Here is a 26,282-nt window from a genome sequence, read left to right on the forward strand (position 1 = left end):
TTGATCTGTACCATATTAATTTTTATTCCTTAAATATTTCACCACGCACATTGTATTGCATCTTGAATTATTATTATTTATTTATTTTATTTAAGAACAAACTATATATTTTTTATTGATGTAATTGTCATCCATACGAATATTTCTTGCAATGAAGTCTGGAATTTCATTCAGCCAGATGTTACATTCATCAAATCTACTGGGTATGCCTAAGAGATGTCCTACCATATTTCCACTCCAGTTAATATGTTTTATACTCCTCTGCCTGAACCTATCAAGTGTGTCTCTTGCCTCATCTATTAGGTATCCAAATTTGGAAGGACTTGCTTCCTTTGATTTTAAAATTTAATGCTTGCATGATGGTCAGCGTGTTTCCTTCCAGTATGAGGTTTTGTATTCTCATGTTTCCTGCCATTTGAATGGTCTCGATCGTTGCCAGTGCTTCTATTTCTTCTATGTTGTGGGCCATCCAAACTTTCTTCCAACAGGCTGTATAACTCTATCATCTTCATCTCTAGTGACCGCTCCAATCCCTACCATGTTTAACTTCTCAAACAATGTTTCATCCATTTTCACTTTGTGTGCTCCTTTTGTCAGTGCCTCCCACTTCATGTCTTTTCCGTTGTTAATAGTGTTTTGGATGTCTGTTTCTTGTAAAAAAATTGCTTATACTCTACAGCCATACTTGCTAGTTGCTATCAGTTGGGGATCTTTTCTTTTGTCTCCATGATAGCATTCCTCTGATTTCATATGTTCCACACTATTACCAGAAACAGCTCCAATTTGGATTCTAGTGCTTGATCCATAATGTCCCAAACCAAGGCCATAGAACTTGGTTGTGGTTGGAAAAAGCTATGTTCTTCACATTGGAGATGAACAGGATTCCATAACGTATCTGCATATGTGCATTCACTTAAAGTATGAAGTATGGTTTTTCTTTGTTGCCCCCACACAACCTGCATGTCCTGTCATCTACCAACCATTCTATCCAAATCTGCATCTGCATGGAACGGATCCCTCCCTCTACTTGCCCTCCTGGAAAAATTGTCAACATTATTCAGTACTTTTTACTTCCAAAGTTTCTTCCAAAAGGTTTTTCTGTGGCGTTTGACATGTTAGAGCACTCTCCTATGCTTATGTTTATTTGTCCTTCATTTACCACACAGTAAACACTCTATAGACAATATGCATGCCAGTTGAATTACCTGTTCAAATCAGTTTGTCCTCAGGTACATGAGAGCTCAAGGGTATTCATTTAATTGTTTCTTAGCCTCATCTAGCAATTCCCCACCCCCACCCCCCGCCCCCCCCCCCCCAAAAAAAAAAACTCTTAAATGACTTTTCTTGCATCCAAAATACCTTTACAATCAGGATGAACTCTTTGATATTTTAAGCTTCCAACAATGTGCATGCGGGGGAAACACTTGCTTTGAAGACTTAAAAGGGAAATTAGATCTGGGCTTTGGATATATTTGGTAAGTTAAAGGTATTCCTTTGGAAGTATTGTTTTGTATCCACTACTTACCAGTCAAAACCTTGCTAGCTAGCTGAAATAGGCGTCCAGGTAAATTTGATTTGTGCATTCTGCCATAATGCACCAGAAACAGTCTTACAGGTAGAGATTGGACCGTTGCAAGGGAATTTTTGGTTGAAGTATAGGATTGCCTGTTCCACATATAGGTTTTCTGAAAACATGTTACCAAAAAAGATTTTTTGTGTGGGACTCATCAATTTTTTTTTTTAGATCAAGAAAACCTTTTTAAAAACTGGCTACCAAACGTGCTCTAAAATTTTCCACCATTTGGTTGAAAAGAAAAGAGAGAGGAAGCAAATGGTAGGGATGAGGATTTTCCATATGAGCCTACCAATTGAATTCCTTCCAAATTGAGAGAAATTAGGGAGAAAATAGCCATGAGCAATGAAATTACAAGCTACCCCTATTATCTCCATTGTTTCAAAATACAATAAAGTTATAGTGGTAATTTAATTTCTATCCTTCCATTTTTCAACCCTTTACACTTTCCATATTATCTCCATTGTCTCAAACTACACTAATTTTCTATCTTTCTAGTTTGTCATCCTTCTTACCGCGAAAATTAAAATATTTCTTTTCACAACTGCCTATTTTATCCTCTCTATATTTTCCATTTCTCATTTTTCTACCATCTCAACCAAACATATCATAAGTGTATATGCATCAAGTTAGGTTGGAGGGTTTGTTCAACCCAACCCGACCTATTCAAGTTGAGGAATTTTCAACCTAACCAAATCCAATCCATTACATGTGTTATGTATAAAACCAAACACCCAAATACATTATGAAAATTTCACTCTCACAAAGACACAAACATCCAAAGAAACAAAAACAAAACCAAGAATTACCAAAAATAAAAATAAAAATAAAAAATAAACCCCAAAAGCAAAATAGCAATAATATGCATAGTATATCAAAACAATTGAATTTCAAAAAATAAAACAAACTTGGACGGTTTAAAGTGAAAAATTAAGAAAAAAAATTTTGGAAACTCGGTAAATTTTACACTCTTAGACAACCACAAACATAGTAATGTATTTTTTTTTTTTTATGGTAACGTAGTAATGTATTAATAAAATGAAGTATAGTATTTTTAAAGTGGGTTCCAGCTAGCTCAACTAGTAAAATCTCTGATGGTTGAATAAGAGATCTAGGGTTTAATCCCGCCTACACTAAAAATTGATTGGTGACTTGGTCTGATAATAAAGAGCATCATCAAGAGCAGACACCATAAGTTGAAACTCCTACTTTCAGTGTTGCTTCTTTACATCCACAATGGGTTGCAGCTATGGACTTTGAGTATGCTTCTTTGTTAAAACAGAAAACTTGGACTTTGGTCCCTCTTCCAGCTAGTAAAAATGTGGTTTCTTGTAAATGGGTTTATAAGGTTAAGAGGGGTTGTGATGGAGCTATTGCTAGGTACAAGGCCAGACTTGTGGCCAAAGGGTTTTAACAGCAATATGGATTGGACTATAAGGATACTTTTAGTCCTGTGGTGAACCAGCTACTGTGAGAATCATCTTGGCTTTGGCTGTGCAACACAATTGGTCTTTGAAGCAATTAGATGTCTCTAATGCTTTTCTTCATGGGGTGCTCATGAAGAGGTTTTTACATCTCAACCTCCTGGATATGTTGATCCTGCCCATCCTTCTCATGTCTACCTTCTTCATAAGGCCATTTATGGACTAAAACAGGTCCCCAGANTGACCTGTAACTTAGCTATGAAACTATGAAACTACATGTAGTATAAGTTTGTTACAGTATAGAGTCCAAGAGTTGCAGGTTCATTTCATTTCTACTCATGATCAATTAGCTGATATCTTCACTAAGGCTCTTTCTTCTCCTAAGTTTCAAGCTCTTGTTTCCAACCTAATGGGAGTTCCTCCCCTTAGTTTGAGGGGGATGCAAAGCCAGAGACTAAGTTCAAGGCAAAGTCTACACGACCTGTAGCTTAGCTATGAAACTATGAAACTACATGTAGTATAAGTTTGTTACCGTTTAGAGTCCAAGTGTCAGCATCCTATGCTCTTGTCCACGAGTCAACATCTGAGCTATGTTAGTTAGTGTATTCCACATTATACGGAAGTGGTTAATCCCTATATATTGGGGTCTGTAACAGATATTGCAGTATTGAAATCAGAACTCAAATTTCTCCACAAATTCTCTTTTCTTCTACCTCTTTTCTCTCTGTGCTTTTCTTCTTTCTTGTATTGTTCTTGATTTCTCTTCATGGTATATAGCATTTTACGCCATAAATTGAAACTCACTAAAAAAAAATATATATATATATATATATAGTATTTTAAAGTGTAGGACTGTCTTTCAAAAAAAAAAATCTCTAAAAAAAGTATAGTATTTTAAAATATAGTACTAAAAAAAATGAATAGTATTTTAAACTATAGTATTAATAAAGTATAGTATTATTGGGTCATATTGGGTTGTATCAAACGGAATTGGTCTGTAACGAGCCATATCTGTCCCCAAATAACCAAACGCGGGTGCGTTGTGGGAGAGATGAATCAAATAAAATAAAATAAAATAAAATAAAGAAAAATAAGTAAAAACATAACAGTAATTCCTAATGGCAATTTTGATTCCCTTTTATACAGTCAATCGCAATGGATGTAATGGACACCTAAGAGATGAATTATACGCAACTTTAAACAAGGTGCACCTAAAGAGGAGGCTCACACATGCTTCGACACTACTGGAAGGCCTATAGGTTGTAAAGGAACCCGTCTTCCTCTCAATCTCATTATCAATTTCAAGTAACAAAAAGGGTAAGGATGATGACAAAGTTTCCCCCAGTTATTTCTCTCTTGTCATACATTGGCCAATCTGTCTGTGCAATGCCAGACAATTGTGCTCCAAGAAGTTCAACCATGATCTTCAAAGTTCATTCACAATCTAAAGCCTTTTGCCGTTCAATGCAACTGGACAAATGCTAGAATATTGTCATACAATTAAAGTATTAACAAATAATAAGGTATATTTATAGTTACTGAGTACTTTAATTAAATTATGTGTGTTCACTTATTATAATGTTGTTTTTTGTAGGTCAATGTTATAAAGAACGAACTAGGTTCGAAATGGCCTAGTTTCTACCAGACCAAAGACATGGAGTTTTGGATTGCTCAATGGGAAAAGCATGGCAGTTGCAACAGAAAAAGTGTTGAATATAGTATTTTATGCCATAAATTGAAAGTATAGTATTTTATGCCATAAATTGAAACTCACTAAAAAAAGTATAGTATTTTAAAGTATAGAACTCTCTCAAAAAATAAAAAATAAAAAATAAAAACTCTTTAAAAAAGTATAGTATTATTGGGTCATATTGAGTTGTATCGGATGGAATAGGTTCATAACGGGCCATATTGGTCCCCAACAAGCCCAACGCAGGTGCGCCATGTGAGAAATGAATAAAATAAAATATAGAAAAATAAATACACATAACGGTAATTCCTAATGGCAATTTTGATTTCCTTCTATACAGTCAATCGCAATGAACATAATGGAGATGAATTATACGCAACTTTAAACAAGGTGCACCTAGAGAGGCTCACAAATGCTTCAACACTACTGGAAGGCCTATAGGTTGTAGAGGAACCCGTCTTCCTCTCACTTTCATTCTCATTTTCAAGTAACAAAAGGGTAAGGATGATGACAAAGTTTCCTCCAACTATTTCTCTATTGCCATACATTGGTCAATCTCTCTCTGCAATGTCGGACAATTGTGCTCCAAGAAGTTCAACCATGATCTTCAAAGTTCATTCACAATCCAAGGCCTCTGGCCGTTCAATGCAACTGGACAAATGCTAGAATATTGTAATACAACTAAAGTGTTAACAAATAGTAAGGTATATTTATAGTTACTGAGTACTTTAATTAACTAAATTTTGTGTGTTCACTTATTATAATGTTGTTTTTTGTTGGTCAATGTAATAAAGAGTGAACTAGGTACGAAATGGCCTTATTTCTACCAAACCAAAGACATAGAGTTTTGGACTTCTCAATGGGAAAAGCACAGCAGTGGCAGCAGAAAAAATATTGAGTATAGTATTTTACGCCATAAATTGAAAGTCACTAAAAAAAAGTATAGTATTTTAAACTATAGGATTCTCTCAACCAAACAAACAAACAAACAAACAAAAACTCTCTAAAAAAAAGTATAGTATTTTAAAGTACAGTATTATTGGGTCATATTGGGTTGTATAGGACGAAATTGGTCCGTATCGAGCCATATCAGTCCCCAACAAGCCCAATGGGGGTGCGCCATGGGAAAGATGAATAAAATAAAATAAAGAAAAATAAGTACAAACATAACAGTAATTCCTAATGGCAATTTTGATTTCCTTCTATACAATCAATCGCAATGGATGTAATGGACACCTAAGAGATGAATTATACGCAACTTTAGACAAGGTGCACCTAGAGAGGCTCACACATGCTTCAACGCTACTGGAAGGCCTATAGGTTGCAAAGGAACCCGTCTTCCTCTCACTCTCATTCTCAATTTTAAGTAACAAAGAGGGTAAGGATGATGACAAAGTTTCTCCCAGTTATTTCTCTCTTGCCATACATTGGCCAATCTCTATGTGCAATGCTGGACAATTCTGCTCCAAGAAGTTCAACCATGATCTTCAAAGTTCATTCATAATCCAAGGCCTCTGGCTGTTCAATGCAATTGGACAAATGCTAGAATATTGTCATACAACTAAACTATTAACAAATAGTAAGGTATATTTATAATTACTGAGTACTATAATTAACTAAATCTTAAGTGTTCATTTATTATAATGTTGTTTTTTGTTGGTCAATGTTATAAAGAGTGAACTAGGTTTGAAATGGCCTGTGGTTTCTACCAGACCAAAGACATGGAGTTATGGACTGCTCAATGGGAAAAGCACAGCAGTTGCAACAGGAAAAAATGTTGAGTATAGTATTTTACGCCATAAATTGAAACTCACTAAAAAAAAAGTATAGTATTTTAAAGTATAGGATTCTCTAAAAAAATAAATAAATAACTCTCTAAAAAAAAGTATATTATTTTAAAGTATAGTAATCTCTAAAAAAGTATAGAATTAATAAAGTATAGTATTATTGGGTTGTATCGGATGGAATTGGTCTGTATCGGGCCATATCAATCCCTAACAAGCCCAATGCGAGTGCGCCGTGGGAGAAATGAATAAAATAAAGAAAAATAAGTACAAACATAACAATAATTCCTAATGGCAAATTTGATTTCCTTCTATACAATCAATCACAATGGACGTAATGGACACTGAAGAGATGAATTATACACAACTTTAGACAAAGTGCACCTAGAGAGTCTCACACATGCTTCAACACTATTGGAAGGCTTATAGGTTGCAGAGGAACCTGTCTTCCTCTCACTCTCATTCTCAGTTTGAAGTAATAAAGAGGGTAAGGATGATGATAAAGTTTCCCCCAGCTATTTCTCTCTTGCCACACATTGGCCAATCTCTCTGTGCAATGCCAGACAATTGTGCTCCAAGAAGTTCAACCATGATCTTCAAAGTTCATTCACAATCCAAGGCCTCTGGCCGTTCAATGCAACTGGACAAATGCTAGAATATTGTCATACAATTAAAGTATTAACAAATAGTAAAGTATATTTATAGTTACTGAGTACTTAAATTAACTAAATTTTGTGTGTTCACTTATTATAATGTTGTTTTTTGTAGGTCAATGTTATAAAGAGTGAACTAGATTCGAAATGGCCTAGTTTATACTAGACCAAAAACATGAAGTTTTGTACTGCTCAATGGGAAAAGCACGATAGTTGCAACGGAAAAAATGTTGAGTATAGTATTTTACGCCATAAATTGAAAATATAGTATTTTTCGCCATAAATTAAAACTCACTAATAAGAAGTATAGTATTTAATAGTATAGGACTCTTTCAAAAAAAAAAAAAAAAACTCTCTAAAAAAGTATAGTATTATTGGGTTGTATCGGACAGAATTGGTCCGTATCGAGGCCATATTGGTCCCCAACAAGCCCAACGCGGGTGCGCCGTGGGAGAAATGAATAAAATAAAATAAAGAAAAATAAGTACAAACATAACAGTAATTGCTAATGGCAATTTTGATTTCCTTCTATGGACGTAATGGACACCTAAGAGATGAATTATACGCAACTTTAGACAAGGTGCATCTAGAGAGGCTCACAAATGCTTCAACGCTACTGGAAGGCCTATAGGTTGCAGAGGAACCTGTATTCCTCTCACTCTTATTCTCAGTTTTAAGTAATAAAGAGGGTAAGGATGATGACAAAGTTTCCCCCAGCTATTTCTCTCTTGCCATACATTGGCCAATCTCTCTGTGCAATGTTAGACGATTCTGCTCCAAGAAGTTCAACCATGATCTTCAAAGTTCATTCACAATCCAAGGCCTCTGGCCATTCAATGCAACTGGACAAATGCTAAAATATTGTCATACAACTAAATATTAACAAATAGTAAGGTATATTTATAGTTACTGAGTACTTTAATTAACTAAATTTTGTGTGTTCACTTATTATAATGTTGTTTTTTGTAGGTCAATGTTATAAAGAGTGAACTAGGTTCGAAATGGCCTAGTTTCTACTAGACCAAAGACATGGAGTTTTGGACTACTCAATGGGAAAAGCAAGGCAATTGTAGCGGAAAAAATGTTGAGGATTATTTTCGATTTACCCTAGATTTAGCTTCTCAAGTCCAACAACCTCTAAGAGATGTGGCTCAATTAGCATTAAGTATGAATTTATTTTTATTTTAAAAAGTTAGCTACTGTTCATGGTTGGATGTTCATGTTGTTGCTTTTGTTTGGTTGTTGAATGTTCATGTTATTGATTTGTCTTTTGTTTGGTTGTTGATAGGTTGTATCATGAATGGCAAAGAGAATGTTTTTTATTTATTTATTTAGGTAGCCCCATAAAAACATGACATGTGTCCTTGGTTTAGATGTTGGGTTCACTTGTAATTTTCATTTTTAATTCTCTCCTTGTTCTATTTGATTTTATTTTCTCTATGGCTAAAAGTTCTTTCTCTATCTCTTTGGTTTTGATTTTATTTTCTCTTTGGCTGAAAGTTCTTTCTTTTTGGTTTTATCTTTTGAAGGTTTGGGGTTTGGATTTGTTGTGGTTAGGTATTCCTAAATTACTAATGGCAATTTTGGTTTCCTCCTATATAGGAGATCGCATTGAACGCAATGGACACCTAAGAGATGAATTATACCGTAAATTCAGTACTATATCTCAACAAAATGTGTAGTTGAGGTGTAACTTTAAAGAAGGTGCACCTCAACTATTAGAGGTTCACACGTGCTTCGACGCCGTTGGAATTCTTATAGGTTGCAAAGGACGATTTGACAGTTGTGGTAGTAGAAATAGGTTTCCGAGAATTTATTTCCCAGATGTAAACACACTCCTTAACCAATGCATTTTCTTTTTTATGAGATTTCTTTCTCTTTTTGTGAGTTTAAATTTTATTTTTTACTTTGGAATTATTTTTCTCATTTTGTTTTTGTTTTTGTTATGCAGGTGTATTAGCTACGAAGAATTGTAAGATGCAGTCGTGACTCAAATCAAAGATGCTGATCAGTGATCATGATGCTTATTTTTGGGTAATTATATGTTAATGTCACAGTGATGTAATTGAACCCTTTAAGCTATGGTAGGTGAGTAAATTTGTATCAGTGAGTAGTATTTTAATTAATGATTTATGAATTGTTCTCTGTCAAGTTAAAGAAGATTACGAAAAACAAAAGTCGTTTAGGATCGTCAGAATCATACGATCCGACCAATCCTGAACAATTGCAAAAATCTTTGAAAGATCTAGATCATTTTGGGCAGGTGGGATCATAAAATCGTAGGATCGTAGGATCCAAATCGGGATTTTGACAACCATGGTCTATACCAATATGTCTATATAGACCTCAATGTTTAAAACTTTGTAGCAAAAAACATCGGTGAGGTAAAAATGATTGCAAAGATGTTTGAATTTTTCCTATTTATTATTTGCTTCCCTGATTCAAACAGTGAAGAGAAGTTTAAATACTATAAGCTTGTCCTTCAGTGGCCAATTTCTGTTTGCAATGTGAGGCATAGCTGTTTACAACTTTCTTTAGAATTCATTGTGCATGGCCTATAGCCATTTTTGGCTCCCAACACTACAAAAAAAAAAAAAATTATTTATTACTTCGAAAAAAAATCGTTGCAATAACATCAGAGTCATTACAATAGTTTAACCGAAGTGTTGTAATAAAATTTGAGGTAATAGGATTGTACTACAAAAAATTTTGTTCCAATAAGCTTTAAATATTTTAATAACAATTTTGATGTAATAATATATTTGTTCTTGCAATAAACAATTTACTACTTTTAATATCTTGTAGCAAAAGGCTATTATTTCACGAATTTTATTGCAATAGATTGCAAATAATTAACAAAAATAATTTGGGTCAAGTTATTGCAACGATATTTTTCATTGTAATGAATAATTGTTTAATATTTTTCATTACAATGGATTATAAAATAATTGATATTAGATTATTGTAATAATATTTTCGTTACAACTTCATGTTTGTCATTGCAATAGATTGTAAAATAATTGATATTTACTTATTGCAATAATATATATATATATATATATTTGTTGCAATAAGCTGTCACTTTGAAATTTTCATTGTAAAAGATTGCAAAATAATTATTATCAAGCTATTACAATGATTTTTTCAATTTAAGTTGTTGCAATATATATATATATATTCTTAATACAATTTTGTATTAAAGCCTCTATTGCAACAAAAAATTATAAGTCATTGCAACTAATTATTATTAATGTAATAATTTACCACTTTTAAGTTATTATTGCAATGAATTTTAATTTGTAGACATGATATTATGTCTAATTCCACTATACTAATTTTGTTGTATTAATATTTGATGTAATAGACTTATTTTGGTGTAATATAATTCTATAGTAACATACTGTCCTAAAGTTGAACTGACAAAGAGCAAGGTTAGTTAATTAGTTGAAAATTAACTTCTATGTCTGAGAAAGTGTTCTATAATTTATTTGATTTTTTTTTTTTTTGGTTGATTTTGGTTTGTAGGTGAAGGATACTATGAAAGATCTGTGGGTGTACTAGCCAAGCTTTATCGTTCAAGATGATTTTGACTTCTGTTCTGAACAGTGGCTAAAACATGGCACATGCTCTGGTTTAGATCCACTACCATACTTCAAGTTGGCCATTAGAACCACTATCAAAGCCAAAGAGCTCCTTGAATCACTAAATGGAATAGGTTTGAATCCTTGATCTTTCTTTGGCTATTAAGCTACAAGGATTTCTCCCTGAGCTCATCAAAATAGGGGACACAAAATTGATTGATTTTAAGTTTATATAAAATAACTTCTTTTTCAGATTGTTATGTACTTGTATTTTGCAACTCAATCTCAGATCCTGTAAAGAGGTATGGTAAAGAAGGCACTCAAAGAGGGTTTATTATGAAGCCTTTTGCAAATAGTAGGGAAAAGTAGACATAGTAAAACCCGAATCCGAACCTAATCCAGAAATTTTTTTTTTTTTACCCGAATAAAAATAAGCCAACCCGCAGCCCACCTGTTTTTGCAAGACAATCCAACCCGACCCGTTTTTTTCAATTTTTTTTTTTTCCTAAAAAATATTTAGACTACCTGCCAAGGTTCTAGGTGCATAGACATAAAGGCACAAAGCACTTCAGTAACTATACCGGCACTATCTAACCATTTAGTGGTCATCAGTGGCAGTGGCCATGCCCCCATTTATTTATTTATTTTTAAAGAGTTATTTAAAAGAAAAAGAAAAAATACAAAAGGAAAAAAGCATCTACAACTACATATCTACATTACTAAACATCTAAGACTAAGTTAAACACTAAGTAGTAGGGTTAACTACTAAGACTAAGTTACTAACATTAAGTCTAACTAGCACAAAACAAAACTAAAGTAATGGAAAAAATCCAAAAAACCATATCATTAGTAAACTTTGAATTTGAAGTGTGTAAATTTAAAATATATATATATATATATATTTTAAGTTTTGTGCCCCTTATAGTTTATCTCTCTCTCAAGTTGTAAATTCATAATTAAAAGCATTCTAGCTGTGTGTTATTAATATGGAAAATTTTGTTATCATGACTATAAAGAATTTTAGTCATGCTCAAAACTATTGAAATGGGAAAAGTATAAAAGTTTTATGTTTTTTTGGTTTGTTTGTTTTTTTTCAATGAACCAAAAAAAAAAAAAAAAAAAAAAGATCCTAAGTGCAATTTCATTCCTTGATTGATTTGATTCGCTCTATCTAAAAATGTGACATTTATTTTTATATTTTTATTATTTTTATGTGAAAATACAACCTGACCCAACCGTTTGCCACCGCTTGCCATGTCTAGGAAAAAGGCATGTCTTTTGGGCCTAGTTACAGGCCTTCCATATCTGTAATTTTGTTGGTTCGAGGTTTGGGTCTTCCTGAATGAATTTAATGGGCTGGGCTCTTACATGCCTCAATAAATTTTGGAGTTGGACTCTATTTTCAATGGAGGAGAGTCATACCCATACATTATTTCTTTATCTTTACACGAACAAACATAGAGATAAACTAAGAATTGGGCAGAAGTTCAGGAGTAAAGAGCCCATGGAGTTGGGCAAAGGAAGACCATTTTGCAAGATTGTGGGCTGCGCAATTGAAGCCTTGATAGATAGTCAAGAATTGAAGCCCGGATGACTATTTTCGATGTTAGCTAATGCCTAATGGCATTAATTTCTCAATCGGCACGAAGGAGAAGGAGGAATGTGCCTTATCATCAGGTGCATCTATTACCTCCTTTGATTTATATTTGAGTAATACCGCAAAGACCCAAATACACATTTTTTCACAACTTCTTGGAATGATAAATTGTTATGGGTGTATCACTAATATTATTTTATTGTCTACCATTGATATTGACAACTTGTCAATTTAGCAGCAATGCAAAAACCAAAACAAAACAGAACATGTTTTATAACTTAAATCTCCCATGTGTAGCTCAGCACATTTTGGGGCCTAATGCGAAAAGTAAAATGAGACGTTTAATATATTTAAATATTTTAAATATTACTTAAATATTTTTTTACTTAAAATCTATTATTCTCGTTTTTTAAATGCAAAATTACTTATTACTAAATTTTGTATTCAAGTTTCTCTAACATCTTTTTTTTTTTTTTCATTTTTTCTTTTTTTGAGAAAAACGTGTTTTATAACTTAAATCCCCCAATTGTGGCTCTATGCATTTTAGGGCCTAAGGCAAAAATTGAAATGAGATTTTTTATATATTTAAATATTACTTAAATAATTTTTTAACTTTAAATCTATTATTCTCTCTTTTTTAGATAAAAAATTGCTTATTATTAAATTTTTGTATCCTCTTACATCTCTTTATCAATATATAATATGGCTAATTTACTCAATAAATTGGATTAAACAAGACAATACAACAAGAAGGAATAACAAATAACACTATTAAGAAATCAAATACTACAAAATTATATGGAAATTTTATTTTTCTTAACTTAACTTTGATTATAAATTTATTTAGTAGTAATTAACTATATATTTATTTGATGCTTTTTTTTTTTTGGGTTAAAAGTGTGTGTATATATACATATTATTAGATAACTAGGTATTTTTAATAAAGGCACAAACTGTGTAAAGCCGCACAACTAAACTAGTACTATCTTATAAATACAATATAAATTTTTTTGAAACTATTACTACTTTTATTTATATGAACAGTTTAAGGCATTTGTTATTGATCTACCCTCACAAGTCACAACATTTGTATTGTAAGTTGTAACTAGGCGTTTGTCTTGTGTAAACTATACTAGTTTAGCCTAATATAGGCTCACAACATTTTTTTAGAACAAATTTCTTAACTTTTAAGTTGTTATTATTGATTCTCATGCACGCTTATTAAACATCATCTTTTTGTCAACCATTTGCAATTAGCCACCTTAACAGTTGCGAAAAATATTGTGACTCTAAAGTTATTGAGTATGAATGCAGGTTGAATTCAATATCTAAAATATTTCTGTTAAAAATAAAAAGGAACATCATACCTTGAGAGTTGGGCAACGAAGGCTCACTCAACAGCTCCAACCATCCAGGCAAACTAGGCTGTCGTTGTTGTACCCAATTAGTATTTTCAGAATGCATTAAATAAGACTATTCTCCATTAGAATTACCATAATGAACGACACTATCAGCAGCCAATACTCCGGCTGATAAAGGAGAATCCACCAACCATCATATTCCTCACGCTGCAACCTTCAAAACCTTGCATTGCTGGTGAATAATTGGAATAGTACACAACCCCTGGAGGCGCCACAATTGTACCACTCTTGGACTTGTGTTTACATTTTTTTAAGCATAGGTTGATCCAATAACAATCGTTGATTTTGGATTTTTAATGTGAATGCCCATGTAGTGTTGTTGGACTATAGTCTATAGTTTCCAACAAGACGCTCCAATTCTAAATGTTGATTTCGAACATTTTATCTTAATAAAATAATAGCACCAAAAAACATTTTCTATAAAACTATCTCATTTTTTAATATTTGGTAGTAACTTTAAATGAGTTGAAAAACAGCCTCCTAACTTTTCTTATTTAGTTTGCTTTGGTAGTAACTTTAAATGAGTTAAAAAACAGCCTCCTAACTTTTCTTATTTAGTTTGCCACGAGATAAAATTGTTTTCTAAAAAAATTTAATAGAAAACAATCTCTAAAAATAAGTCATATTTTTTATGTTGACCAAAGATAATTTTCCTTTGACTTATCTTTTTTTATGCTATCAAACACTGAAAAACACGGAAAACTATATTTACACAAGGTTTTTCATCGAAACAAATAAAGCGTAGATAATACATTATTTATGCCCCTATGGGGTAAACCTGATTAAGATTTTACGTGGCAATTGATAATGATCATGTAGTTGACTTGAGTTCCTAAAATTATGGACTACAATTCTCTCATCGACCATTCTGAGACCCAAGTTACTTATATATCTTCCTCAATTATTTGCGTTGTAACCTGTAAGACTGTAACAGAAAAAACTGAAAATTTTGTTTAGCCTGCATTATGTCTCTCCTACACTTTCTATTATAACCATAGGAATATATAGATTTCAGAGTAGGAACAATTTTCGGAGTTGACTAAAGCGGAACAAAAAAATTACTGAGTCCAAGAGTATCACTGTTACGAAGAGTAAAAAAGTATAGATAAGTTTTCCATTTTTTATTGAAAGGTTTTGAAATAAAATTTCTAAAACTGAGACTTCATTTTCCCCCCTACAGCTGCAATCATTCAAATATCTGAAAGAAAAATTACCAACAAATTTCTTTAAAGAAAAAACTAGATTCTGACTCACCAATGGATCTGAAGTTTCCTCCTCTTCAAACGTAGTTGAGATTTCTATGAATTTTGTGCTAAAACCATCCTTGTTGGCCATGTCCTCCCAAACCAACCAGTTCCACCATCTTGTCTCTCCTTTAATTTGCTTTCTGCAGTGGCTTACTTGGATCTCGCTCCAACAAGGAAAGGGCAGGGCTCTTGAGCAGATGCTGTTTAGACCAGGTAAACTGTGAAAATGAAGAGTTTTTAGACTAAAAGTAATTTCAACTTTTATTTCATTTTCTTCATTGAACAAATCATCTCCTATTATCCCTTGCATTTTACAAGAAGCTATTGTAAGTTTTTGAAGGCGTGGAGCATAAACAAGCCATGTTGCGCACAAGAAATCAGACCTCCAAATCACCAGCTCAAGAAGGCTATGAAAACAATCATTTGGACTAATTGTAAAACCCCTTTTGTAAGGGATTGTATCAGGTGCCTCCTCTTTTACAACATATCCAAAACTGTGCAAGTTACAAAACATTATTTCCAGCTTCACTAGATGCTGCATTGTTGTCATAGAAGAAAATGTATTAGTTCGAAAAATTCAAAACTAGAGCAAGGGTTGAGTGACAATTTTTTTATGCTTTGCTGCAATGCTGGTGACTTTAATATTGCTTCTGCACCTATGGCTGAATGTATTGTGATCCTTATGTCTTCCAAGTCCTCCAAGCGCCCCAACTCCTCTAACAAGAAACCTTCATGATAATATACAACTGCAGAAGGCCTGAACTCCTCTGTTACCATACTAAACACTTGCAAACGCGAAAGACTTGATATCACTTCCAATGGGATATCTCGAAGAAGTCTTTGTATAATCTAATAGCAAAAATTTCAACTTTTTGGGTTTCTTGAGCTCTTATTGTGACTCCATTATGAGAGTTTCTGACAGATTAAAGATCGTTCAAGTTGAATAATTTGCCAATAGACTTGGGTAAACTTGTTATGCCACGATTACCTGACAAATCTAAAACTTTCAAGGCACACATGTAATGAAAGAATTCATTTGAGAATGTCTTCAACATAGTATCCCTGACGAGAATGTCACGGATCACGTCGTGCATCCTAATAAATTCCTCAGATTCATCACTCTCCAACAAACATGAGAGCTTCAAACTTCCAATAATAAATTCTCCTAGATTTGGACGCACCAGGTATATCTTCATGTTCATCTAATACTAAAAGCCCTTCTCCAATCCAAAGTTTGATCAGTTCATCCTTTCTGATATTATAGTCTTCTGGGAATACGGAGCAGTAAAGAAAACAATCTTTGACCCTGACACTAGGCAAGCTATCATAGCTAAATTTGAGAACACGAAATACATGATCCCCTGTACCTGAAAATTCTGATGGATAACTTTGTAATACACTTATTGCATGGTCCCATTCCTCAGGATTCTTCCTGCTACAGTGCTACGCATGGCTCGCCCGATAGTGATAAGTGCAAGGGGCAGACCTTCATACTCTTCCATAACAACTTTGGCAAGCTTTGGTATATCTGGATGAGATTTTAGAATTTCTCCACCCACCTTCATTTGAAACAAATTAATTGCTTCCTCTCGTGCTAAACACGCCACTTTTATCCTTCTTTGAGCTTCCATTAGGCCACACACGTCCCTTGATCGACTTGTAAATACTACTTTGGACTCATTTGATGATCTGGAGGAGGAATACCAATATTCACAAGATCAATTCGCTCCCATATTTCATCAATCATCAGCATAAACTTCTTTGTTCTCAATACCCTTAAAAATCTCTGTAGCTCTCTGTTCCTCACTTTTACGAGCCCATATATGATCGGCAATCTCTAATTTGTTTTAGAATGACTTCTTGGGTCTTTTCCATATTCACTTCCTTGGAAGCTACGACCCAAATTACTACATCAAAATTGTGGCTTCGGATGAGGAGCTCATTATTAATCTTCTTCAAGAGGGTAGTCTTCCCTACACGCCCTATTCCACATAATCCAATACTACTGACATCTATTTCCTCAAGACAACTCCAAACCTCTTCAAGCAATGAGTCCAATCCCACGGTATCATTCTCCACAGGCATCTCATCAACTGAAGCACGTAGCAACTGGTAAGCAACAACGTCAAAATTTGCATCTGTTATTGCTTGTGACACTGCAATGAGCCTCTGACTTATTTTCTTTCCAAGCCTGTAGCTGGAGTAGCAATTCCTAGGAAAGCGACTGAGAAAACACTTCTTCTGTAATTCGAGATCGCCTTTTTGCAGGATAAATTCCACCTCCCTGTACAAGTCATGTACCCTTTGCAGCCAGCCATTCACTTGGACTGTCGGTGTCATTCGTTGCTGCTCTGCACATTCCACTCTTCTCGTTACTTCTAGGCTCAAGTTCTTGAGTTCAACTGTTTGGTTGTCTTTGTTATGCCACCAATATCAATCCTCAAAAGCATAAGTTCACACCTAGAGCAAGAAAATGCATTTTTCTAGGATATCCTTTCAATATCAAAGGATATATGCTCTTTGATCTTGATTCTCATTCTGTTTTCATCTCTAGGGATGTAGTGTTTTATGAGACCAATTTTCCATTCTCCTCGGGTACATCTCCCCAGTCCACTGATCTAATTCCTTTGCCTGTTATTCCAACTGCCCCTTTCTCAAATTTTCTTGATTTTCCTTTATCCACTCCTACTTCATCATCTTCAACTCTTTCTGATGATACTATTGTCCAAATTCATCACGATTTTGATTAGGATATTCAGGATTTTCCTGATGCTACTGATGTTCCATTGCCTGCATCTGATGCACCTAATTCTCTATCTACTACATCTGATCAGCCCTCAGTTGTCCCTAGGAGGTCCACAAGACTTTCTAGGCCATCCTCATACCTTGAGGCCTATCATTGTAACCAGGTAACATCAGCTCCCATTCCAGTTCACTCCAATTCAACTTCAGGTACATCTCACCCTCTTCATGCTTATATCTCTTATGATAACCTTTCTCCTATATACAAAACCTTCTGTTGTTCCATTTCCTCAATCACAGAACCCACTTACTATCACCAAGCAGTTGGTAATCCCAAATGGCAAGAGGCCATGGATGCTAAGATCAAAGCATTGGAAGCAAAAAAATACTTGGACACTCACTTCCCTCCCACCTGGTAAGAAACCTATAAGTTGTAAATGGGTGTATAAAGTGAAGTACAAGTCTGATGGCTCAGTTAAGAGGTATAAGGCCAGATTGGTTGCTAAGAGTTTTACCTAGAAGGAGGGGTTGGATTACATTGATACTTTCTCTCTTGTGGCCAAGATGGTTTTTGTTAAATGTGTGCTTACTATTGCTGCTGTGAAAGGCTGGTTTCTCAACCAACTTGATGTCAATAATGCATTTCTCCATGGAGATTTGCATGAGGAAGTCTACATGTCACTTCCACCAGGCTTTCACAGCAAGAGGGAGCAGTCACAGCAAGTGAATTGCAAGCTCAACAAGTCACTCTATGGTCTTAAACAGGCATCTAGAATGTGGTTCTCCAAATTTTCTGCTGCCTTAATTGGTTTTGATTTTGTTTAGTCTAAGGCAGATTACTCCTTATTCACTAGATAACAAGGTGAGTCTTTCATTGTGCTATTAGTTTATGTTGATGATGTCCTAATTGCAAGCAATGATAAGAAGTAGGTTGAGGAATTTAAGGTCTTATTAGATCAGAAATTTAAGTTGAAGGATTTAGGGGAATTGAAATACTTTCTTGGTTTGGAGGTGGCTAGAAAGCAAAGGGAATTTCCTTATGTCAAAGAAAATATGCTCTAGAGATATTAGAGGATGCTGGTTTACTTGGATGCAAGCCTGCTAAAGTTCCTATGGATCATACCTTGAAACTCAGCAAGTATGAGAGTGAGTTGCTTGATGATCCAACTCAGTATAGAAGGCTTGTAAGGAGATTGCTTTATTTGACCATCACCAGACCTGACATCACTTTTGCACTGCACAGGTTGAGCCAATTCATGGCAAAGCCAAGGAAGCCTCATTATACAACTGCTCTAAAGGTTTTGCATTACCTTAAGAATGAACCAGGGAAAGGTGTTTTCTTCTCTACAAGCTCAAAACTTCATGCCAAAGGGTTCAGTGATTCAAATTGGGCATCTTGTCTAGATACAAGGAGGTTAGTAACAGGGTACTGCATCTTTATTGGGGATTCATTAGTCTCTTGGAAGTCAAAGAAGCAGTCCACTGTATCAAGATCTTCAGTTGAGGCAGAATATAGGGCTATGGCTGTGTCAACTAGTAACATTGTGTGAATTCTTTACTTGTTGGGAGACTTGCAGGTTAGGCATGATAGAGAAGCATTGTTATTTTGTGACAGCCAATCAGCTCTGCATATATGATCCAATCCATTGTTTCATGAAAGGACCAAGCATATAGAGATTGATTGCCACATTGTGAGAGATAAAGTTCTAACTAAAGTGATCGAATTGAATCATGTGAGAACACACTATCAATTGGCAGACTTGTTAACTAAAGCTTTGAGTTACAAACAGTTTTCTGAACTGATGTCCAAGATGGGACTGATCAATTTATATCCTTCCTCAGTCCATCTTGAGGGGGAGTATCAAAGGCAAAAGAGTGCAGCAAGTCAAGTTAGCGCAGCAAGTCAAGCTGTTACACCAGGGCAGCTCAGACAGTCACACAATGCAGCAGCTAGTGCAGGAGCAAATGGTGCAGAACTTGAAGGATCTATTACGAAGGATTAACAGCTAAGTCATCAAGGGACCAAGCCTCGAGCTACAGAGATGCTATAGAGATAAAGGAGTCCAAGATGAATCCAAGTCTGTCTAATCGACAATGTAGTTTAACTGATATTTGTGTAGTAAACGATCTGTAGCTTTTTTAAATAGAGTTAGCTTGTTTAGTCAAGTACATGTCATAGTTTGTTAGATTTGTTAATTACTGTTCACTCGTGTATGAGTTTGTTAAGTTAGTTACAGAGTTGAACATTTGCTTAACCTCTTAGCTTGTATATATGGGGATTTTATTCAATGAATGAAGCTGAGCAAATCAGTTTTCACCAAATTAATTTTTTTCATATACATTGCATGCTTGCTTGTGAAACTCCCTATCCAAGAGGCAACGTACGTGATTGGCCTCACAAATAACATGTCCCTTCCTATGTATAGCCACGAAAATAAAAAAATGAACATGTGAGAGAAACATTGCATTCATATTGCTAAATGCAAAGATAATTTTCCATGTTAGATAGACCAACTCGTGGTTAAATGATCTCACAATAAGCAACCCTCACAATATTGTAGACAATAAAGTCTAAATCATGAGTGAATAAGGAAATAAAATGCCCACTTCATCAACAATAACACAATAGGGAAAACATTGTAAATACTGAGAGAGGATGAAATATAGAGAGACCCAATGATTTGAAATCCATGAGAAATGAATAAAGTTTAAAATTTAAAAATTTAAAAATTTTTAAAAAAAAAATCCAATCAAAATCAGTTTATGTCAAAGTGAAGTTAACAAATTTATACTGAATTGTTTAAATTGACCTAAGATTAAGACTAAAAAGAATAATTTTGTGAAAATACATGTGCTATACATATATGTGCATATATATATATATATATGAATGAGATGCAATATATATTTTATTGGACTTGTACTCAAATTCGCAATTTAATGACATTCTATCTTTAACTCAAGCTTCTCCTCCAAATTGTAAATATGCTTGCTCGTGAAAACTGAAAACCCCTAACCGAGTGGCAACGTAAGCAATGGTAATTAATTACATTCAATAGTATATTCAAATTTACAAAATTTTAATAAGATTACAAGTTTTTTGTGAATATAGGATTACAAAATACTTGTAATCTTATATCTATTTATTTATTTGATTTGTTTGAGTTATTTGAATTTTTTTTTTTTTTTTGGATGTATATTTTAACAAATCTCTTGTTTGATTAATTTTTTGGATGGGTTAAGATAGATCCATAGTTAGTAATATATGGGCCGAAATATGTATGGAATGAAATACGTTTTGTTTCATTTTGATCAAAATTTAATCAATCTTTGTAAAATAGGCATAAAAAAGGGAAATGAAAATTAAAGCCGAAAATAGATGTATCTACGCGTATGTTACGAATTGGAAGAAAAAATTTTGAGATTAAAAGAACAGTTATACTTATATATGTTAAGCTGTTTTATTATTATATTTTAATTTAGTAGTATACTTATATTATGTAATATAATTTTATATGACGCCATAAAAAATTCGACTAATTTTGTTTCAAAAAAAAAAATCGACTAATTTAGAGTTTAATAAATTTAACATATATTTTTCTTCACATTTTAGCCGTTAAGTGAATGAAGAAGTTGATTTTTTTTTTTTTCCTTTTTATAATGAATTAGACGATGTTTAATATATTCTTTCATGCACATAATTAGCCCCATACACACACACACACAAAAAGAGCGTATATATTTTCTTATGTTATTTTAATTTCTTATGATTTTATAGTTAATCTAGTAAAGAGATTATAGGGGTAAAATTACTTTCCTCCCTCTATGTTTGGTGTAGTTTACAAATTTTCCCCCAATTTTTGAAACTAACAAATTTCTCATTTTATGTTTGGAAAATACGCAAATACCTCAAATCTATTACAATTTAGTTAAATCTAATGAAATCACAATAATTACAAATGCAATCCAATCACGGCAAAGATCGGCGTGGATTGGTGGTGGGTTTGTCGTGGATTGTATATGGGTTTTCCTTGGGTTGTATGGTGGGTTTACCATGGATTGTACGTGGGTTTGCCGTGGGTTCAGGTTTTTGCCGTGTTGTATGTGTTTTTGTCGTGGGTATTGATTGGGTTTGGTGGTGATTGGTTGTTTTGGGTTTGGGTTGGTTTGGTGGCGGTGCTGATTGGGTTTGGTGGTGGTTGTTTTGGGTTTGGGTTGTTGGTGGGTGTTTGAGAAAGACAAACGGAGAGACAGAAACGAGAGAGAGAGAGAGAGCAAAGACAAAGAGAGAAGAAAGATAGATTTTTTTTTATTATTATTTTATTGTGTAATTTATATTATTTTAATGTGTTGTATGTAAAAATAAAATTTTAATGTTTTTTTTATAGTATTCTTTTAGAACGCCTGATGCTAGTGCTCTTGTAAAAGGCGAAGCCCCCTTACATTTTTCTCATACAGTGAGGCTTAAAAAGTGAGTGTTTGGCTGTCTCTCCTCTTAGTAGTAAACTTTTTAGGCCAAAAATACTTGTTTCCCAATTTCCTTCTTTTCATGTTTCTTCTCCTCTGCTCCCCATTCACAACCAACACTCAAAGAAGTGTTTGCTTATTACAAGCTTGCACTCCAGCAGTTCAGTGGCCCATTTCCATCTGCAGTGTCAGGCCAAGTTGCTCCAAGGTTATTACAAGTTATCAAAAATTTACTGTGCATGGACTTTGGCATTTTTTTTTTTTTTTTTTTTTTACTGAATGGACTTTGGCCATTTTGGGCTAATCATACGATGCTCAAACCTTGTCCTTATTCTGGGCTTGCACTGACAAAGAGTCAGGTCAGTCAAGTTTAACTTAATTCTATGTTGAGAAAGTAGTTTATTTTTTGATATCTTTCGTGAAACGTCTATGTTTTAGGTGAAGGACATACTTGGCAATCTGAGGGCGTACTGGCCAATGTCCATACTTAACTTACACACCACTTTGGTAATAGGGTTAAGTTTTTTATTTTTATTTTTTTGGGGAAATTTATGAAATGCATCAAAATAGATAGTAATGGCTTGCAACAATAAATAAATGAATAGTTATTGTGCGCACCGAAAATGAGGCTAATGGGCTTGGGCTCACTCGGACTCACAACTTATTTGTATGGTGGGTTTGGGTTTCCTACACTGGGTTGTCCTCGGCACGGAGACTCAATGAGATCACTTTTCTCTTCTCAATTGCCTAAATCACCTTCTACTACCTTTGCTTTCTTCCCATATCTCTTTCTTTTTAGTAAATTTTCCAACCCCTCTTCTCCCCAAACTTCTCATATTTATAGTTCTAAGTTAGCGGAGAGGTTATGATCACTTTCTAGTTAGTGCAGCGGGTGGTCCAGTATCATCGAACATAAGTGGGTGGTTAGGTGGGAGTGGGAAACGGTGAGGATGGCTTTGGAACTTGGTTTCCACTTTTGCAGATATGCTCAGCAGTGGTGCACCCAAGGCGATGTCGGGCGTCCACTGGACGCCATGTTCGGACGTCGTTCACAACATTGATCGGTAAGAACTTACCGAGCATAAATAGGAGGCGAACTTTGGGCCAGCGACTTGTGTAGATTTGGGATGGGCCTGCAGAGAGAGAGAGAGAGAGAGAGAGAATATGAGTATGGGCTGTATCTTCGCATAAGAAATAATGGCCCAAGTGGGCTCGGGTATTGGTGCCGTACAGTTATTATTAATACATAATTTTCAAATTTTCATCTAAAATATTTGAGTTCCTCATAATGGCATTTGTAATTATTTGTAACAAAGTATTTGCATTAAAAAAAAAAAACAAAAAAAATGTAACACACATACACAACTTATAAAAAATAGTGATGTCAACAATTATTTTGAAATTTTAGTAAAAAAATTATGTTAGTAGCATGATTAGAAGAAACGTTGGAGTGTCACTACACCAAAATAAGTCTATTACATCAAGTATTAATACAACAAAATTAGTATAGTAGTATTAGATATAATATCACATCTACAAATTAAAAGTCGTTGCAATAATAACTTAAAAGCGATAAATTATTACATTAATAATAATTAGCTGCAATAACTTATAATTTTTAGTTGTAATAGAGGAATTAATACTAAATTGCAATAAGAAATTTTTTTGCAATAACTTAAATTGAAGAAATCATTGTAATAACTTGATACCAATTATTTTGCAATTTATTACAATAGAAATTTCAAAGTGACAGCTTACTGCAACAATAATATTACTACAATAACTAAATATCAATTATTTTACAATCTATTGAAATGAAAGACATGAAACTGCAATGAATATATTATTACAATAATCTAATACCAATTATTTTACAATCTATTGTAATGAAAAATATGAAACAATTATCTATTACAATAAAAATATCATTGCAATAACTTGACCTAAATTATTTTTGTCAATTATTTGCAATCTATTGCAATAAAATTTGTTAAATAATAAATTGTTTATTGCAACAAAAAATATATTATTACATCAAAATTGTCATTAAAATATTTAAATTTGATTGCAACGAAATATTTTGTAACACAAACCTATTACATCAAATTTTATTGCAATACTTAAACATCACAGAGAAAATACTCAGCCAAAATTCACTCTAAGTTGAAAATGAAATACCTTTGGTCGTTGTCTTCTTCCTCTCACTCTCATTCTCAGTTTCAAGTAACAAAGAGGGTAAGGATGATGACAAAGTTTCCCCCAACTATTTCTCTCTTGCCATACATTAGCCAATCCCTCTATGCAATGCCAAGCAATTATACTCCAAGAAGTTCAACCGTGATCTTCAAAGTTCATTCACAATCCATGGCCTTTGGCCATTCAATGCAACTGGACAAATGCTAGAATATTGTCGTACAACAAAAGTATTAACAAATAGTAAGGTATATTTATAGTTACTAAGTACTTTAATTAACTAAATTTTGTGTGTTCACTGATTATAATGTTATTTTTTGTAGGTCAATGTTATAAAGGATGACCTAGGTCGAAATGGCTTGGTTTCTACCAGACAAAAGATATGGAGTTTTGGACTGCTCAATGGGAAAAGCACGACAGTTGCAGTGGAAAAAGTGTTGAGGATTATTTTCGATATACCTTGGATTTAGCTTCTCAAGTCCAACAACCTCTAAAAGATGCAGCTCAGTCAACATTAAATATGAATTTATTTTTATTTAAAAAAGTTAGCTACTATTCATGGTTGGATGTTCTTGTTGTTGCTTTTGTTTGGTTGTTGAATGTTCATGTTATTGCTTTGCCTTTTATTTGGTTGTTGATCGGTTGTATCATGTATGGCAGAGAGAATTATTTTTATTTATTTATTTAGGTAGCACCATAAAAACATGACATGTGTCCTTGGTTTGGATGTTGATTTCATTTTTAATTCTCTCCTTGTTCTGTTTGATTTTATTTTCTCTATGGCTAAAAGTTTTTTCTCTTTGGTTTAGATTTTATTTTCTCTACGACTGAAAGTTCTTTCTTTTTGGTTTTATCTTTTGAATGTTTGGGGTTTGGATTTGCTGTGGTTAGGTTTTCCTAAATTACTAATGGCAATTTTGGTTTCCTCCTATACAGGAGATCACACTGGACGCACTGGACGCGCTGGACACAATGGACACCCAAGAGATAAATTAAATCGTAAATTCAATAGCGTATCTTAACAAAATGTGCAGCTGAGGTGTAACTTTAGACAAGGTACACCTCAACTATTAGAGGTTCACATGTGCTTCAACGCCGTTGGAATTCCTATAGGTTGCAAAGGACGATTTGACAACTATGGTGGTAGAAATAGGTTTCCAACAATTTATTTCCCGGATGTAAACACACACCCTAACCAATGCATTTTCTTTTTTATGAGATTTCTTTCTCTTTTTGTGAGTTTAAAATTTATTTTTTACTTTGGAATTAATTTTCTCATTTTGTTTATGTTTTTGTTGTGTAGTTATATTAGCCATGAAGAATTGTAAGGTGCAGTCATGACTCAAATCAAAGATGTTAATCAGTTATCATGATACTTATATTGGGTAATTACATGTTAATGTCACAGTGATGTAATTGAACCCTTTATTCATCCTTTATGTGATTACTAATATGGTTCTCAAAAAAATATATATATAAATATATATATATATGTGTGTGTGTGTGTGTGTGTGCGCGCGCGCGCTTACTAATACTATCTACCATTTGATATAATTGACTTAAATGTGTTACTACAACTTTTGACAATTACAACATGGAAAATATATAGCTGAACGAAGTTTTCCCTTTTGGCACACAATGACTAGTTCCATATTTATTTATGTTTCAGCAACATATAGTTCCATATTTATTTATGTTTCAACAATTTGCATAACTTTACTACCATTATATGCAAGAAGAGCCACTCATCAAAATAATAAATAAATAATAAATAACTTGCTCAGTGGAGCAAAAAATAGTACTATTCAAATAAATCCCATCAAAGAATACAAAATATTCTCATATCATTTTGTAACTGGATACTTATGCTTTGTAGTAAAAAAAGTCACATGCTTCTTCCCATAAACAAT

At 33.7% G+C, this 26,282-nt stretch overlaps 1 protein-coding gene and 2 long non-coding RNA genes across 3 annotated transcripts; 2 read left to right on the plus strand and 1 right to left on the minus strand.

Annotated features, from left to right (window-relative positions):
• The first annotated feature begins 8,806 nt into the window (after positions 1 to 8,806).
• On the plus strand, positions 8,807 to 10,857 carry LOC136062639 (uncharacterized). The gene is made up of 3 exons (XR_010624366.1): positions 8,807 to 8,950; positions 9,076 to 9,158; positions 10,650 to 10,857. It is a non-coding gene; the product is annotated as an uncharacterized LOC136062639 (long non-coding RNA).
• Positions 10,858 to 14,808: 3,951 nt separating this feature from the next.
• LOC136062642 (uncharacterized) lies at positions 14,809 to 15,576 on the plus strand. Its single transcript, XR_010624371.1, has 2 exons — positions 14,809 to 15,183; positions 15,311 to 15,576. It is a non-coding gene; the product is annotated as an uncharacterized LOC136062642 (long non-coding RNA).
• A 317-nt stretch (positions 15,577 to 15,893) lies between these two features.
• On the minus strand, positions 15,894 to 17,928 carry LOC112026717 (probable disease resistance protein At1g52660). The gene is given in 8 exon segments (XM_065761933.1): positions 15,894 to 16,151; positions 16,153 to 16,410; positions 16,413 to 16,657; positions 16,660 to 16,747; positions 16,749 to 16,826; positions 16,828 to 17,384; positions 17,602 to 17,688; positions 17,856 to 17,928. Coding segments are annotated over 8 exon segments (1,644 nt in total).
• Between the last annotated feature and the right edge of the window lie 8,354 nt (positions 17,929 to 26,282).

Source organism: Quercus suber, unplaced genomic scaffold (genome assembly GCF_002906115.3).
Source record: "Quercus suber isolate HL8 unplaced genomic scaffold, Cork oak 2.0 scaffold_435, whole genome shotgun sequence".
Taxonomy (NCBI): Eukaryota; Viridiplantae; Streptophyta; class Magnoliopsida; order Fagales; family Fagaceae; genus Quercus; species Quercus suber.